Source organism: Salmo trutta, chromosome 18 (genome assembly GCF_901001165.1).
Source record: "Salmo trutta chromosome 18, fSalTru1.1, whole genome shotgun sequence".
Classification (NCBI taxonomy): Eukaryota; Metazoa; Chordata; class Actinopteri; order Salmoniformes; family Salmonidae; genus Salmo; species Salmo trutta.
In genome coordinates, this window is record NC_042974.1 from 17,312,212 (window position 1) to 17,330,141 (window position 17,930).

At 41.4% G+C, this 17,930-nt stretch overlaps 1 protein-coding gene across 1 annotated transcript in view; it reads left to right on the plus strand.

Annotated features, from left to right (window-relative positions):
• The window catches only part of fam20a (FAM20A golgi associated secretory pathway pseudokinase), a 28,580-nt gene extending 14,389 nt beyond the window's left edge, over positions 1–14,191 (plus strand). The window contains exons 6-11 of the mRNA XM_029697820.1: positions 11,783–11,898; positions 12,057–12,237; positions 13,012–13,121; positions 13,256–13,337; positions 13,427–13,486; positions 13,659–14,191. Of these exons, the coding sequence (XP_029553680.1) occupies positions 11,783–11,898; positions 12,057–12,237; positions 13,012–13,121; positions 13,256–13,337; positions 13,427–13,486; positions 13,659–13,938 (829 nt within the window). The 3' untranslated portion in view covers positions 13,939–14,191. The remainder of the gene's footprint in view (positions 1–11,782; positions 11,899–12,056; positions 12,238–13,011; positions 13,122–13,255; positions 13,338–13,426; positions 13,487–13,658) is intronic.
• Positions 14,192–17,930: the final 3,739 nt, after the last annotated feature.

A 17,930-nucleotide genomic window follows, 5' to 3' on the forward strand; every position in this document is an offset into this window, starting at 1 on the left:
CTCCAACTGTAACTTCTACTGTACCTCATACTGTAGCTCATACTGTATCTCCTACTCTATCCACTACTGTATCTCATACTGTATCTCATACTGTATATCATACTGTATCTCCTACTGTAACTCCTACTCTATACACTACTGTATCTCCTACTGTAACTCCTACTGTAACTCCTACTGTATATCCTACTCTATCCACTACTGTATCTCATACTGTATCTCCTACTGTATCTCCAACTGTAACTTTTACTGTACCTCATACTGTAGCTCCTACTGTAAATTCTACTGTAACTCCTACTGTATTTCATACTGTATCTCATACTGTAACCCCTACTGTAACTCCTACTGTAACTCATACTGTATCTCTCATTGTAACTCCTACTGTATTTCATACTGCAACTCATACTGTAACCCCTACTGTAACTCCTACTGTAACTCCTACTGTATCTCCCATTGTAACTCCTACTGTATCTCCCATTGTAACTCCTACTGTATCTAATACTCAAAGCCCTACTCTATCCACTACTGTATCACATACAGTATCTCCTACTGTATCTCCTACTGTATCTCGTACTGTATCTGCTACTGTAACTGCTACTCTATCCACTACTGTATCTCATACTGTAACTCCAACTGTATCTCCTACTGTAACTCCTACTGTATCTCCTCCTGTAACTCCTACTGTAACTCCTACTGTAACTCCTACTCTATCTACTACTGTATCTCCTCCTATAACTCCTACTGTAACTCCTACTCTATCTACTACTGTATCTCCTCCTATAACTCCTACTGTAACTCCTACTCTATCTACTACTGTATCTCCTCCTATAACTCCTACTGTATCTCCTACTCTATCCACTACTGTATTATCTACTGTATCTCCTACTCTATCCACTACTGTACATTATACTGTATCTCATACTGTAACTCCTACTGTATGCCCTACTGTATCTCATACTGTATCTAATACCGTATCTGCTACTGTATCTCCTACTCCATCCACTACTGTATATTATACTGTATCTCATACTGTATCTCATACTGTATCTTCTACTGTATCTTCTACTCTATCCACTACTGTATCTCATACTGTATATCACACTAACTTCTACCGTAACTCCTACCGTAACTCCGACTGTAACTCCGATTGTAACTCCGACTGTATCTCCTACTGTAATTTCTACTGTATCTTCTACTCTATCCACTACTGTATCTCATACTGTATCTCCTACGGTAATTCCTACCGTATCTTCTACTGTAACTACTACTGTATACCATACTGTATCTCATTCTCGACCTCATGCTGTATCTCCTGCTGTATCTCAAGCTGTACCTCATACTGTAAGTCCTACTGTATCTCACACTATCTCATACTATATCTCATGCTGTATCTCATGTTCTATCTCATAATAAATCGTATGTTCAATCTCATACTGAACCTCATACAGTATCTCATACTGTATCTCATGCAGTATCTCATACTGTATCTCAAACTGTATCTCATGTTATATCTCTTGCTGTATCTCATGCTGTATCTCATACTGTATCTCATACTGTATCTCTTACTGTATCTCATGCTATATCGCAAAATATATATCATACTGTATCTCATACTATATCTCATGCTGTATCTAATGTTCTATCTCATATTAAATCTTATGTTCAATCTCATACTGTATCTCATACTGTATCTCATACAGTATCTCATGCAGTATCTCATACTGTATCTCATGCTGTGTCTCATATTGTATCTCATGTTGTATCTCATGCTATATCTCATGCTATATCTCATGCTGTATCTCATGCTGTATCTCATGCTGTATCTCATACTGTATCTCATACTGTATCTCATGCTATATCTCATGTTCTATCTCATAATGTATCTCACACTGTATCTCATGCTGTATCTCTTACTGTATCTCATACTGTATCTCATGCAGTATCTCATACTTTATCTCATGTTGTATCTCATGTTGTATCTCATGCTGTATCTCATGCTGTATATCATGAACTGTATCTCATGCTGAATCTCATGCTGTCTCATGCTGTATCGCATACTGTATCTCATACTGTATCTCATGCTGTATCTCATACTGTATCTCATGCTGTATCTCTTACTGTATCTCATGATATATCACATACTGTATCTCATACTGTATCTCATACTATATCTCATGCTGTATCTCATGTTCTATCTCATACTAAATCTTATGTTCAATCTCATACTGTATCTCATACTGTATCTCTTACTGTATCTCATGCATTATCTCATACTGTATCTCAAACTGTTTTTCATACAGTATCTCATACTGTATCTCATGCTGTATCTCATGCTATATCTCATGCTGTGTCTCATACTGTATCTCATGCTGTATCTCATACTGTATCTCATACTGTATCTCATGCTATATCTCATGCTATATCTCATGTTCTATCTCATACTGTATCTCATGCTGTATCTCATGCTGTATCTCACGCTGTTTCTCTTACTGTATCTCATGCTATATCTCATGCTGTATCTCATGTTCTATCTCATACTAAATATTATGTTCAATCTCATACTGTATCTCATGCAGTATCTCATACTGTATCTTATGTTGTATCTCATGTTGTACCTTATGCTGTATCGCATACTGCATCTCATACTGTATCTCATACTATATCTCATGCTGTATCTCATGTTCTCTCTCATACTAAATCTTATGTTCAAACTCATACTGTATCTCATACAGTATCTCATGCTGTATCTCATGCAGTATCTCATGCAGGATCTCATACTGTATTTCATGCTGTGTCTCATGCTGTATCTCATGCTATATCTCATGCTGTATCTCATGCTGTATCTCATGCTGTATCTCATGCTGTATCTCATACTGTATCTCATACTGTATCTCATGCTATATCTCATGTTCTATCTCATAATGTATCTCACACTGTATCTCATGCTGTATCTCTTACTGTATCTCATACTGTATCTCATGCTGTATCTCATGCTGTATCTCGTGTTGTATCTCATACTGTATCTCTTGCTGTTTCTCTTACTGTATCTCATGCTATATCGCATACTGTATCTCACACTATATCTCATTCTGTATCTCATGTTCTATCTCATACTAAATATTATGTTCAACCTCATACTGTATCTCATGCAGTATCTCATACTGTATCTCATGTTGTATCTCATACTGTATCTCATGCTGTACCTCATACTGTATCTCATGCTGTACCTCATAATGTATGTCATGCTGTATCTCATGCTGTATATCATGTTCTATCTCAAACTGTATCTCATGCTGTATCCCATGCTGTATCCCATGCTGTATCGCATACTGTATCTCATACTGTATCTCATGCTATATCTCATACTGTATCTCATGCTGTATCGCATACTGTATCTCATGCTGTATTTTATGCTGTATGTCATACTGTATCTCATGCTGTATCTCATGTTCAAACTCATGCTGTATCTCATGCTGTATCCCATACGGTATCTCATGCTGTATTTCATGCTGTATGTCATACTGTATCTCGTGCTGTATATCATGCTGTACCTCATGCTTTTCCTCATGCTGTACCTCATGCTGTATCTCATGCTGTATCTCTTGCTGTATCTCATACGGGGGGCCAGCACGGGGAGCCAGCACAGAACGGGGGGCCAGCACAGGGGGCCAGCACAGAATTTTTTTTTTTTAAATGTACGCATTCACTATTGTAAGTCGCTCTGGATAAGAGCGTCTGCTAAATGACTAAAAAGTAAATGTAAAAAATGTAATGTTCTATCTCATACTGTATCTCATGCTATATCTCATACTGTATCTCATACTGTATCTCATACTGTATCACATACTTTATCTAATGTTCTATCTCATACTGTATATCATGTTCTATCTCGAACTGTATCTCATGCTGTATATCCATGTTCTATCAAATACTGTATCTCATGCTGTACCTCATACTGTATCTCATGCTGTACCTCATACTGTATGTCATGCTGTATATCATGTTCTATCTTGAACTGTATTTCATGCTGTATTTCATGCTGTATGTCATACTGTATCTCGTGCTGTATATCATGCTGTACCTCATGCTGTACCTCATGCTGTACCTCATGCTGTATCTCATGCTGTATCTCATGCTGTATCTCATACTGTATCTCATGTTGTACCTCATACTGTATGTCATGCTGTACCTCATACTGTATGTCATGCTGTATATCATGTTCTATCTTGAACTGTATTTCATGCTGTATTTCATGCTGTATGTCATACTGTATCTCGTGCTGTATATCATGCTGTACCTCATGCTGTACCTCATGCTGTATCTCATGCTGTATCTCATGCTGTATCTCATACTGTATCTAATGTTCTATCTCATACTGTATCTCATGCTATATCTCATACTGTATCTCATACTGTATCTAATGTTCTATCTCATACTGTATCTCATGCTGTATCTCAATTCTATCTCATACTGTATCTCATACTGTATCACATACTGTATCTAATGTTCTATCTCATACTGTATATCATGTTCTATCTCGAACTGTATCTCATGCTGTATATCCATGTTCTATCAAATACTGTATCTCATGCTATACCTCATACTGTATCTCATGTTGTACCTCATACTGTATGTCATGCTGTATCTCACGCTGTATATCATGTTCTATCTCGAACTGTATCTCAAGCTGTATTTCATGCTCTATGTCATACTGTATCTCGTGCTGTATATCATGCTGTGCCTCATGCTGTACCTCATGCTGTACCTCATACTGTATCTCATGCTATATCTCATACTGTATCTCATACTGTATCTAATGTTCTATCTCATACTGTATCTCATACTGTATCTCATTTCTATCTCATACTGTATATCATGTTCTATCTCGAACTGTATCTCATGCTGTATATCCATGTTCTATCAAATACTGTATCTCATGCTATATCTCATACTGTATCTCATACTGTATCTAATGTTCTATCTCATACTGTATCTCATACTGTATCTAATGTTCTATCTCATACTGTATATCATGTTCTATCTCGAACTGTATCTCATGCTGTATATCCATGTTCTATCAAATACTGTATCTCATGCTGTATCTCATACTGTATCTCATGCTGTACCTCATACTGTATGTCATGCTGTATCTCATGCTGGTTATCATGTTCTATCTCGAACTGTATCTCATGCTGTATATCCATGTTATATCAAATACTGTATCTCATGTTGTATCTCATACTGTATCTCATGCTGTACCTCATACTGTATGTCATGCTGTATCTCATGCTAGTTATCATGTTCTATCTCGAACTGTATCTCATGCTGTATTTCATGCTGTATGTCATACTGTATCTCGTGCTGTATATCATGCTGTACCTCATGCTGTCCCTCATGCTGTACCTCATGCTGTATCTCATACTGTATCTTATGTTCTATCTCATACTGTATCTCATGTTCTATCTCATACTGTATCTCATGCTGTACCTCATACTGTATGTCATGCTGTATCTCATGCTAGTTATCATGTTCTATCTCGAACTGTATCTCATACTGTATCTCATACTGTATGTCATTCTGTATCTCATAATGTATCTCATGCTGTATCTCATGGTGCGTCTCATGCTGTATCTCATGCTGTATCTCATATTCCAACTCGTACTGTATCTCATACTGTATCTCATACTATATCTCATGTTGTATCTCATACAGTATCTCATGCTGTATCTCATGTTTCAAATGGCGCCGGAAAGAAATGGCAGCAGTTTTACGTACCCCCAACCAATTGTACTATTATGTGTTTTTTTTCACGTTATTTGTAACTTATTTTGTACATAATGTTTCTGCAACCGTATCTTACGACAAAAAAAGAGCTTCTGGATATCAGGACAGCGATCACACACCTCGGATTAGACTAAGATTTCTTCTTCAACAAGCAACACGCACAGGACATTCGCCAAACACCCGACAGGACCAACATCCCCATTATTTGCAAGAGGAAGAAACGCAGGTACAGGGGACACAGAGCGGGATGCCTCATGAGGACCCACAGAAGGCGAGTGGGAAAGCTGCCATTACCATCAATATTACTCGCCAACGTGCAATCATTGGACAATAAATTAGACGAGGTACGATCACAAATATCCTACCAACTGGACATAAAAAACTGTAATATCCTATGTTTCACAGAATCGTGGCTGAATGACGACATGGATATTCAGCTAGCGGGATACACGCTGCACCGGCAGGATAGAACAGCACACTCCGGTAAGACGAGGGGGGGCGGTCTGTGCATATTTGTAAACAACAGCTGGTGCGCGAAATCTGAGGAAGTCTCTAGATTTTGCTCGCCTGAAGTAGAGTATATTGTGATAAATTGCAGGCCACACTACTTGCCTACAGAGTTTTCAGATATACTTTTCGTGGCTGTTTATTTACCACCATAGACAGATGCTGGCACTAAGACTGCACTCAGTCAGCTGTATAAGGAAATAAGCAAACAGGAAACCACTCACCCAGAGGCGGCGCTCCTAGTGGCCGGAGACTTTAATGAAGGGAAACTTAAATCAGTTCTACCAAATTTCAATCGACATGTTAAATGTGCAACCAGAGGGAAAACAATTCTAGATCACCTGTACTCCACACACAGAGACGCGTACAAAGCTCTCCCTCGCCCTCCATCTGGTAAATCCGACCACAACTCTATCCTCCTGATTCCTGCTTACAAGCAAAAATTAAAGCAGGAAGCACCAGTGACTTGGTCTATAAAAAAGTGGTCAGATGAAGCAGATGCTAAACTACAGGACTGTTTTGCTATCACAGACTGGAACATGTTCCGGGATTCTTCCGATGGCATTGAGGAGTACACCACATCAGTCACTGACTTTAGCAATAAGTGCATTGAAGACGTCGTCCCCACAGTGACTGTACGTACATACCCCAACCAGAAGCCATGGATTACAGGCAACATTCGCACTGAGCTAAAGGGCAGAGCTGCCACTTTCAAGGTGCAGGACTCTAACCCGGAAGCTTACAAGATATCCTGCTATGCCCTGCGACGAACCATCAAACAGGCAAAGCGTCAATACAGGGCTAACATTGAATCATACTACACCGGCTCCGACGCTCGTCTTATGTGGCAGGGCTCACAAGCTATTACAGACTACAACGGGAATCACAGCCGCGAGCTGCCCAGTGACACGAGCCTACCAGACGAGCTAAATCACTTCTATGCTCGCTTCAAGGCAAGCAACACTAAGGCATGCATGAGAGCATCAGCTGTTCTGGACGACTGTGTGATCACGCTGTCCGTAGCCGACGTGAGTAAGACCTTTAAACAGGTCAACATACGGATTACCAGGATGTGTGCAATGGGCATGTGCTGTCCAACTGGCAGGTGTCTTCACTGACAATTTCAACATGTCCCTATTGAGTCTGTAATACCAGCATGGTTCAAGCAGACCACCATAGTCCCTGTGCCCAAGAACACAAAGGCAACCTGCCTAAAAGACTACAGACCCGTAGCACTCACGTCCGTAGCCATGAAGTGCTTTGAAAGGCTGGTAATGGCTCACATCAACACCATTATCCCAGAAACCCTAGACCCACTCCAATTTGCATACCGCCCAAACAAATCCACAGATGATGCAATCTCTATTGCACTCCACACTGCCCTTTCCCACCTAGACAAAAGGAACACTTATGTGAGAATGCTATTCATTGACTACAACTCAGCGTTCAACACCATAGTACCCTCAAAGCTCATCACTAAGCTAAGGATCCTGGGACTAAACATCTCCCTATGCAACTGGATCCTGGACTTCCTGACGGGCAGCCCCCAGGTGGTGAGGGTAGGTAGCGACACATCTGCCATGCTGATCCTCATCACTGGAGCCCCCCAGGGGTGCGTGCTCAGTCCCCTACTGTATTCCCTGTTAATCCACGACTGCATGGCCAGGCACGACTCCAACACCATCATTAAGTTTGCAGACACAGCAGTGGTAGGCCTGATCACCAACAACGACGAGACAGCCTATAGGGAGGAGGTGAGAGTCTGTATCATGCTGTATCTCATTTTCCAACTCATACTGTATCTCATACTGTATCATGTTCTATCTCATGCTGTATCTCATACTGTATCTCATGCTGTATCTCATACTGTATCTGATACTGTATTTCATGCTGTATCTCATTCTGTATCTCATACTGTATCTCAATCTGTATCTCATGTTCCATCTCATACTGTATCTCATGTTCTATCTAATTCTGTATCTCATACTGTATCTCATTCTGTAGCTCATGCTGTATCTCATGCTGTATCTCATGCTGTATCTCATTCGGTATCTCCTACTGTATCTCATGCTGTATCCCATTCTGTATCTCATGCTGTATCTTATACCGTATCTTTTACCGTATCTTATACCGTATCTCATACCGTATCTCATGCTGTATCTCATAATGTTTCTCATTCTGTATCTCATGTTCTATCTCATAATGTATCTAATGCTGTATCTCATACTGTATCTCATTTTCTATATCATGCTGTATCTCATACTGTGTCTCATTTTCTATATAATGCTGTATCTCATACTGTATCTCATGCTGTATCTCATACTGTATCTCATGCTGTATCTCATGTTAAATCTCATGCTGTATCTCATGTTCTATCTCATACTGTGTCTCATACTGTATCTCATACTGTATCTCATTCTGTATCTCATGCTGTATCATGTTTTATCTCATACTGTATCTCATTTTCTATATCATGCTGTATCTCATCCTGTATCTCATTTTCTATATCATGCTGTATCTCATACTGTATCTCATGCTCTATCTCATACTGTACTTCATACTGTATCTCATGCTGTATCTCATGTTCTATCTCATACTGTACCTCATGTTCTATATTATACTGTATCTCATTCTGTATCTCCTTCTTTATCTCATGCTGTATCTCATACTGTATCTCATACTGTATCTCATGTTCTATATTATACTGTATCTCATTCTGTATCTCCTTCTTTATCTCATGCTGTATCTCATACTGTATCTCATACTGTATATCATGCTGTATCTCATACTGTATCTCATGCTGTATCTCATACTGTATCTCATACTGTATCGCAATCTTTATCTCATGCTGTATCTGATGTTCTATCTCATACTGTATCTCATGCTGTATCTCATACTGTATCCCATACTGTATCTCGTGCTGTATCTCATACTGTATCTCAAATTGTATCTCGTGCTGTATCTCATACAATATCTCATGCTGTATCTCATGTTTTATCTCATGCTGTATCTCATGCTGTATCTCATACTGTATCTCATACTGTATCTCGTGCTGTATCTCATACTGTATCTCATGCTGTATCTCATGTTCTATCTCATGCTGTATCTCATGCTGTATCTCATGCTGTATCTCATACTATATCTCATGTTCTGCCTTATACGGTATCTCATACGGTATCTCATACTGTATCTCATGCTGTATCTCATACTGTATCTCATACTGTATCTCATTTTCTACATCATGCTGTATCTCATACTGTACCTCATACTGTATCTCATGCTGTATCTCATACTCTATCTCATGTTGTATCTCATGCTGAATCTCATACTGTATCTCATACTGTATCTCCAAGTGGTCTCCCAACAAACAAAGCCTAGACTTGTACCTACTTCTCTGAGTTTCTGAAAGGTAGTTTCCTTGGGAGATTATGGTCTCTCCACTATTTCAACATGTATCCTTCCCCAGCAAGGCATTTAATTGTCACACACATAGGTGTAATTACTGATGTCTACTGTAAAGTCTCTCTAACCTCCATGCCTCCAGGTTACTGCACATTAACTCAAGTGAGTCATCAGTCAAATACAGTCATTAGAGTCACAGCTTGTCAACCCAAAACCACACAAGACAGCAAGTCAATGGGGTTGTTATACCTTGAAACAAAACAACAGCATGGAAGGGTGTAACTGGGTGTAGGCTAAAAACCACAAATTAAGCTCAAGTACAGTACCAGTAAAAAGTTTGGACACACCTACTCATTCAAGGGCTTTTCTTTATGTAGAATGTAGAATGTAGAATAATAGGGAAGACATCAAAACTATGAAATAAGACATATGGAATCCTGTAGTAACACTAAAAAAGTGTTAAAAAATCTAAATATATTTTATATTTGAGATTCTTCAAAGTAGCCACCCATTGCCTGAATGACAGCTTTGCAACTCTTGGCATTCTCTCAACCAGCTTCACCTGGAATGCTTTTCCAACAGTCTTGAAGGAGTTCGCACATATGCTGAGCACTTGTTGGCTGCTTTTCCTTCACTCTGCGGTCAAACTCATCCCAAACCATCTCAATTGGGTTGAAGTTGGGTGATTGTGGAGGCCAGGTCATCTGAGGCAGCACTCCATCACTCTCCTTCTTTGTCAAATAGCCCTTACACTGCCTGGAGGTGTGTTTTGGGTCATTGTCCTGTTGAAAAACAAATGATAGTCCCACTAAGCGCAAACCAGATGGGATGGCATATGATTCCATATGTATTATTTCATAGTTTTGATGTCTTCACTATTATTCTACAATGTAGAACATAGTAAAAAATAAAGAAAACCCCTTGAATGAGTAGGTGTGTCCAAACATTTGACTGGTACTGTAAGTTAAGTTATTATATTAAATACATTTTTACCTCACAATATATAGTTTTGTAAATTGACATTTGAATGAAGTGGAAAAGAAGAGAAGAAAAGCAGAGTACATGCTCTGTTATCATTCCTTCATTGAACACCGTGGCTCTACACTACAGTACTGTCTAGCACTAAATATGTCTGGTTTATCTGTGTGTTCCCACCACAGTCTGTGTCTCTGTGTCTCTGTGTCTGTGTGCTTAGTCTCTGTGTCTGTGTGCTGTGTCTGTGTCTCTGTGTATGTGTGCTGTGTGTCTGTGTTTCTGTCTCTGTGTTTCTGTGTCTCTGTCTCTGTGTGCTGTGTCTCTGTGTCTGTGTACTGTGTCTCCGTGTCTCTGTGCTGTCTCTGTGCTGTGTCACTGTGCTGTCTCTCTGTCTCTGTGTCTGTGTCTCTGTCACTGTGTCTCTGTGTCTCTGTTACTGTGTCTCTGTGTCTGTGTCTCCGTTTCTCTGTGCTGTGTCTCTGTCGCTGTGTCTCTGTGTCTCTGTGTCTCTGTGTCTCTGTGTCTCTTTCTCTCTGTGTCTGTGTCTCGGTGTCTCTGTGCTGTGTCACTGTGCTGTCTCTCTGTCTCTGTGTCTGTGTCTCTGTGTCTCTGTCTCTTTGTTTCTGTCTCTCTGTGTCTCTGTGCTGTTTATCTGCCTCTCTGTCTCTATCTCTCTGTCTCTGTGTTGTGCCAGAGGCCTTATCATTATCAGACCCAATCAGCAGGTGAGATACACCAGCCAAGACAGCACCTCAATAACATCTCTTTATCCAGCCTCAGATACTGACTGATGATTGTTATTGAGACACACAGGCCTGTCAGACTGTCAATATGGCCCTGGGGGAAGTGGCTGTTGCTACACGTCAACACCTGCTAGATTACACAGCGGAGAACAGAAACAATCACATAGCTGCTATTATGTATACAAATAGTTCAAGTTTAATTCATTTCCTGTGACTTTGTGTGTGTCAACTGAGGTGAGAGATTGCAGGAGTTCATCTGACTTTATATTGTGTGTTCTGTTCAGAATGGAACTCTTTCTTTTAGAACTGTGAGTTGTAGAAGATGTATGAGTTTGTGTTCATCAGAATGGAACTCTTGTCTTTCTCTCTTCTAGAATCCTAGACTTCCGGAGGGTACCGCCGGTGGTGGGCAGGCTGGTGAACGTGACGGGGGAGATTCTCCTGACCACTCACAACGAGGACCTAAGGAGTGTATTCTTTACCTCTCCAGGTAGGCATTACCCCTTCAGGAAGGCATTACCCCTTCAGGTAGGCATTACCCGGCTACCTAGGTCTTAAATAATCAGTCTATGATTAAAAGGCGATGATGAAATCTGCGTACTGCTGGTTTAAACAAATCTATATGTATGTCTATTCCCTTTCAAACAGCAAACAACACATGTTTCTTTGCCAAGTGTCTGTACGTGTGTAAGACTGAGTATGCAGTGTGTGGGAGCCCTGACCTGCTGGAGGGCTCCATGTCAGCCTACCTCCCCGGTCTCAGCATTGCCCCTCGTATCTCCCTCCCCAACCCCTGGATACGATCATACACCTTCACTGGCAGGGAGGAGTAAGCATACAACCCTGAGACCTGAGACCGTAACCCTGAGATCTTAACCCTGAGACCTGAGACCTTAACCCTGAGACCTGAGTTCCTTAACCCTGAGACCGTAACCCTGAGACCTTAACCCTGAGACCTGAGACCTTAACCCTGAGACCTGAGTCCTTAACCCTGAGACCGTAACCCTGAGACCTTAACCCTGAGACCTGAGACCTTAACCCTGAGACCGTAACCCTGAGACCGTAACCCTGAGACCTTAACCCTGAGACCTGAGACCTTAACCCTGAGACCTGAGTTCCTTAACCCTGAGACCGTAACCCTGAGACCTTAACCCTGAGACCTGAGACCTTAACCCTGAGACCTGAGTCCTTAACCCTGAGACCGTAACCCTGAGACCTTAACCCTGAGACCTGAGACCTTAACCCTGAGACCGTAACCCTGAGACCGTAACCCTGAGACCTTAACCCTGAGACCTGAGACCTTAACCCTGAGACCGTAACCCTGAGACCTTAACCCTGAGACCTGAGACCGTAACCCTGAGACCGTAACCCTGAGACCTTAACCCTGAGATCTTAACCCTGAGACCTGAGACCTTAACCCTGAGACCTTAACCCTGAGACCTGAGACCTTAACCCTGAGACCTACACATCTCTTCCCATTTGCCATTTTGGAGCATCTCATTTCCATTTTGAAAGTCCTCCATTTTACTGTTAATTTATGATGGCAGACAGAACATTCATATCTTGTTATAATATCTTGTTATAATCTGTCTGTCTCTACCAGGTGGGAGGTGAACCCCTTCTACTGTGACACTATAAAGCAGCTGTATCCCTACAACTCAGGGAACAGGCTGCTCAACATCATAGATATGGCCATCTTTGACTTCCTCATTGGTACGTACTACCACCCATCACCCCTGATGGACCCCTGTCCTCATCCCATATGACACCCTATTACCTATGCAAGTGCTCTACTTCTCTCTGTAGTCCTATGTGAGTGAACATTTGTTCTTGGCACTCTCCCTCAGGTAACATGGACAGGCACCATTATGAGATCTTCACTAAGTTTGGCGATGAAGGTTTCCTTCTTCACTTTGACAACGCCAAAGGGTGGGTACTAGAGGTGTTATATAACTTCAGTCATTGTACAATGGAATATTTGTTGTTCCCTTATGATGACATCACTTCCTGTGTTTCAGGTTTGGGAAGCATTCTCATGATGAGATGTCCATACTGGCTCCACTGTCACAGTGCTGCATGTAAATATGGAGAGCATACACTAGTCACTAATACAGATTAACTAACACCAATATTTAACCTTAATTGAAAACATTTGGCATGGCAACTGACGAGTCAAGTCTCATTCTTTGCCCATCTCTCCCGCACTCTCTCTCCCCCTCTACCCCTCTCCTGCCCCTCTTCACCTCTCAGTATAAAGCGTTCCACATTGCTGCGGATGCAGCTCCTCTCACAGGACCACTATAGGCTCAGTGACGTGATGAGGGAGTCCCTGGGAGGAGACGCACTGCAGCCGGTCCTCGCTGAGCCCCACCTGCAGGCCCTGGACCGCCGGCTGCAGCGCGTCCTAAAGACAGTCCACAGGTGTGTCCGCAGGCTAGGAGAGGCTCAGGTGATCACCACAGACTTTGTTGATACCTCCGTCATGCCTGAGTCTGTCAAACCGGTGGCTACGCCCAACAAGGAGAAGTAATTAAGGTTACTAAGGAATCCAAAACGGAGAAGGGCACTATAATAGAGGATTAGGGTGGCATTTTGGACGTATCCCCAAGTCCTGCAAGGGAAGGTAACTATTGACTAAGCACTGTCTGAGGATCATAATGGCAGGTGACCCTGTCCTGTAAAGCAGGAAGCACAGGCTCTGGTCTCTCTCACAGAGTAATACATTCTGCACTAGTTTTCAGTGGTGTGTATTCATGGATGCCAAGGGAAGACTTCCCCAAAAATTTGAAAAAAATTATATATATACAGTGGGGCAAAAAAGTATTTAGTCAGCCACCAATTGTGCAAGTTCTCCCATTTAAAAAGATGAGAGGCCTGTAATTTTCATCATAGGTACATGTCAACATGACAGACAAAATGAGAAAAGAAAATCCAGAAAATCACATTGTAGGATTTTTAATGAATTTATTTGCAAATTATGGTGGAAAATAAGTATTTGGTCACCTACAAACAAGCAAGATTTCTGGCTCTCACAGACCTGTAACTTCTTCTTTAAGAGGCTCCTCTGTCCTCCACTCGTTACCTGTATTAATGGCACCTGTTTGAACTTGTTATCAGTATAAAAGACACCTGTCCACAACCTCAAACAGTCACACTCCAAACTCCACTATGGCCAAGACCAAAGAGCTGCCAAAGGACACCAGAACAAAATTGTAGACCTGCACCAGGCTGGGAAGACTGAATCTGCAATAGGTTAGCAGCTTGGTTTGAAGAAATCAACTATCAATTATTAGGAAATGGAAGACATACAAGACCACTGATAATCTCCCTCGATCTGGGGCTCCACGCAAGATCTCACCCCGTGGGGTCAAAATGATCACAAGAACGGTGAGCAAAAATCCCAGAACCACACGGGTGGACCTAGTGAATGACCTGCAGAGAGCTGGGACCAAAGTAACAAAGCCTACCATCAGTAACACACTACGCCGCCAGGGACTCAAATCCTGCAGTGCCAGACGTGTCCCCCTGCTTAAGCCAGTACATGTCCAGGCCCGTCTGAAGTTTGCTAGAGAGCATTTTGATGATCCAGAAGAGGATTGGGAGAATGTCATATGGTCAGATGAAACCAAAATATAACTTTTTTGGTAAAAACTCAACTCGTCGTGTTTGGAGGACAAAGAATGCTGAGTTGCATCCAAAGAACACCATACCTACTGTGAAGCATGGGGGTGGAAACATCATGCTTTGGGGCTGTTTTTCTGCAAAGGGACCAGGACGACTGATCCGTGTAAAGGAAAGAATGAATAGGGCCATGTATTGTGAGATTTTGAGTGAAAACCTCCTTCCATCAGCAAGGGCATTGAAGATGAAACGTGGCTGGGTCTTTCAGGATGACAATGATCCCAAACACACCGCCCGGGCAACGAAGGAGTGGCTTCGTAAGAAGCATTTCAAGGTCCTGGAGTGGCCTAGCCAGTCTCCAGATCTCAACCCCATAGAAAATCTTTGGAGGGAGTTGAAAGTCCGTGTTGCCCAGCGACAGCCCCAAAACATCACTGCTCTAGAGGAGATCTGCATGGAGGAATGGGCCAAAATACCAGCAACAGTGTGTGAAAACCTTGTGAAGACTTACAGAAAACGTTTCACCTGTGTCATTGCCAACAAAGAGTATATAACAAAGTATTGAGATAAACTTTTGTTATTGACCAAATACTTATTTTCCACCATAATTTGCAAATAATAAATCCTACAATGTGATTTTCTGGATTTTTTTCCCCTCATTTTGTCTATCATAGTTGACGTGTACCTATGATGAAAATTACAGGCCTCTCTCATCTTTTTAAGTGGGAGAACTTGCACAATTGGTGGCTGACAATTGGTGGCTGACTAAATACTTTTTTGCCCCACTGTATATTATTATAATAATATATATATATTTTATATATGTATAAAATAATGTATCTTTCGTCTCTCTGTTTTCGGAGAAATATTCTGAGCGAGGGAAACAGCGCCCCTCTGTCTCAGTATGTGTAGCCCATGTATCTGATGCTGTCTGGACCAAAAGAGTATGACATGTTGCCGCCATAGCGTTTGATTGATTGATTTCAACAAGCATTTGGCCTCCCTTGATAAAAAAAGTATAACATATTTAGCCAATCACATTGAGCTGAGCTCAACTGTGGGTTGTACTGCTGCAGCAAAACGCCTCCAAGGGAGGCCAGTTTGGATTTGGCTTCACACCAATCAAATCTCATCCTGAGCAAAACTTCACTGTCAGAAAAGTGTGTCTGTTTCTGGTCTGCTTGTGTTGATGTCCTGCAGTAGCTAGCTTGCTAAATCGGCCCTTTCCCAAGCCATGGATGGGGATGGGAATTTGGACTTGTGATTTTGATGCCAATTCTCTCTACAGGCCAATGGTTATGACGGCAATTCCGATCTAACCATAGATCCATATATTGTGCCACTGGCCTGAGACGATTGAAGTTCAATATGTAGCCTAGATGGAGCCTAGTAGGCTCACGTTAACTAGCAGGCTCATGTTAACTAGTTAGCTAACTTAGCTGGTTCATTGCTACCCATGCGAGGAAGTTAGGCTAGCAAGCATTTTAGCTAGGTAGCCTATGAAAACAAAAACTAAAAGAGTACAAAATCATAGATCGTTCTGCCAACATGAAAGAGAGGAGGACGGCATTAGCGTTCAACTAATCTATAAGTAGAGTGAGTCCCCACTCAAGCACACACACACACAGACAGAAATCAGTACCATGGACAGCCACATGATATTTAACAACATTGATTGGACAAAATTGTTTTCGGCATCTTTGTTTGTTTTCAATGTATTAAACTAAGCATATATAGCCTTGTTGATTTGATTATGTTTAAATGTTTAATATGGAATGGTGCTGGGATAGAGGCAGTGCTAACGTTGTCTTTGTGCTGACATGCAGTAACTCAAAATCAGTAGTTGTTTAGTATACTGTGGAAACATTAACCTGCTTGACCATGCTGCAGGTCATATAACTGGTTGTTACATGCAATATTTACTTTGTGAACTTCACCAGACAGATGTTGCTCTCAGGTTTTGTGATGAAACAAACATATGTGTAGTTGAATTTATTCCGCCACTATGTGACTGTTGTCTTTTTGTTGTCACAGCCTTATTGTAAATTACGGTGGTGTATGAACGAATGGGTTATAGAGCAAACAATTCAATTATCGCATCATAGGTTTACCCCTACCTACATGTACTAATGACCTCGACTAACCTGTACCCCCGCAGATTGACTCAGTACTGGTACCCCCTGTATATAGCCTCGTTATTGTTATTTTATTGTGTTACTTTTTATTGTATTTTTTACTTTAGTTTATTTAGTAAATATTTTCTTAACTTTATTTCTCGAACTGTGGATTAAGGGCTTGTAAGTAAGCATTTCACAGTAAGGTGTAATACCTGTTATATTCAATGAGTGACAAATAACATTTGATTTGAATATAGCTTTTTTACTGGCTTGGCTTCCCCAGTGATTTTACCCACACAGCGCTACTGCTAGTCTTTCAAGTCCAACGTTTGAAATGATACAGCCTGTTTTGTCAATAAACAGCAGCACTGCTTTCCTGCACTGTCAAAATGTCTCCCGTGTCCTTGGGCTATGTGGTCACCTGTATGTCACCGGGCACCTTGGAGTACAAACAAGACGTCATCTTTGGGGGAAAGAGAGAGAAAGCTATTTAAAAGAGGTTGTGACAGAGGAGGGGGTGAGGGGTGGGAGAGACAGACAGCATCTAATCCCTGTCTGTCTGTCTCATCAGGAGGTGTCTGTCTGTCTTTCTGAACAGGTGTCTGTCTGTCTCGTCAGGTGTCTGTCTGTCCATCTGTCTGTCTTTCTGTCTCATCAGGAGGTGTCTGTCTGTCTTTCTGTCTCATCAGGAGTGTCCATATGACTTTCTGTCTTTCTGCCTCAACAGGAGGTATCTGTCTGTCTCTTTCGTTGTCTGTTTGTCAGCCCTTTAAGTGGTTTCACA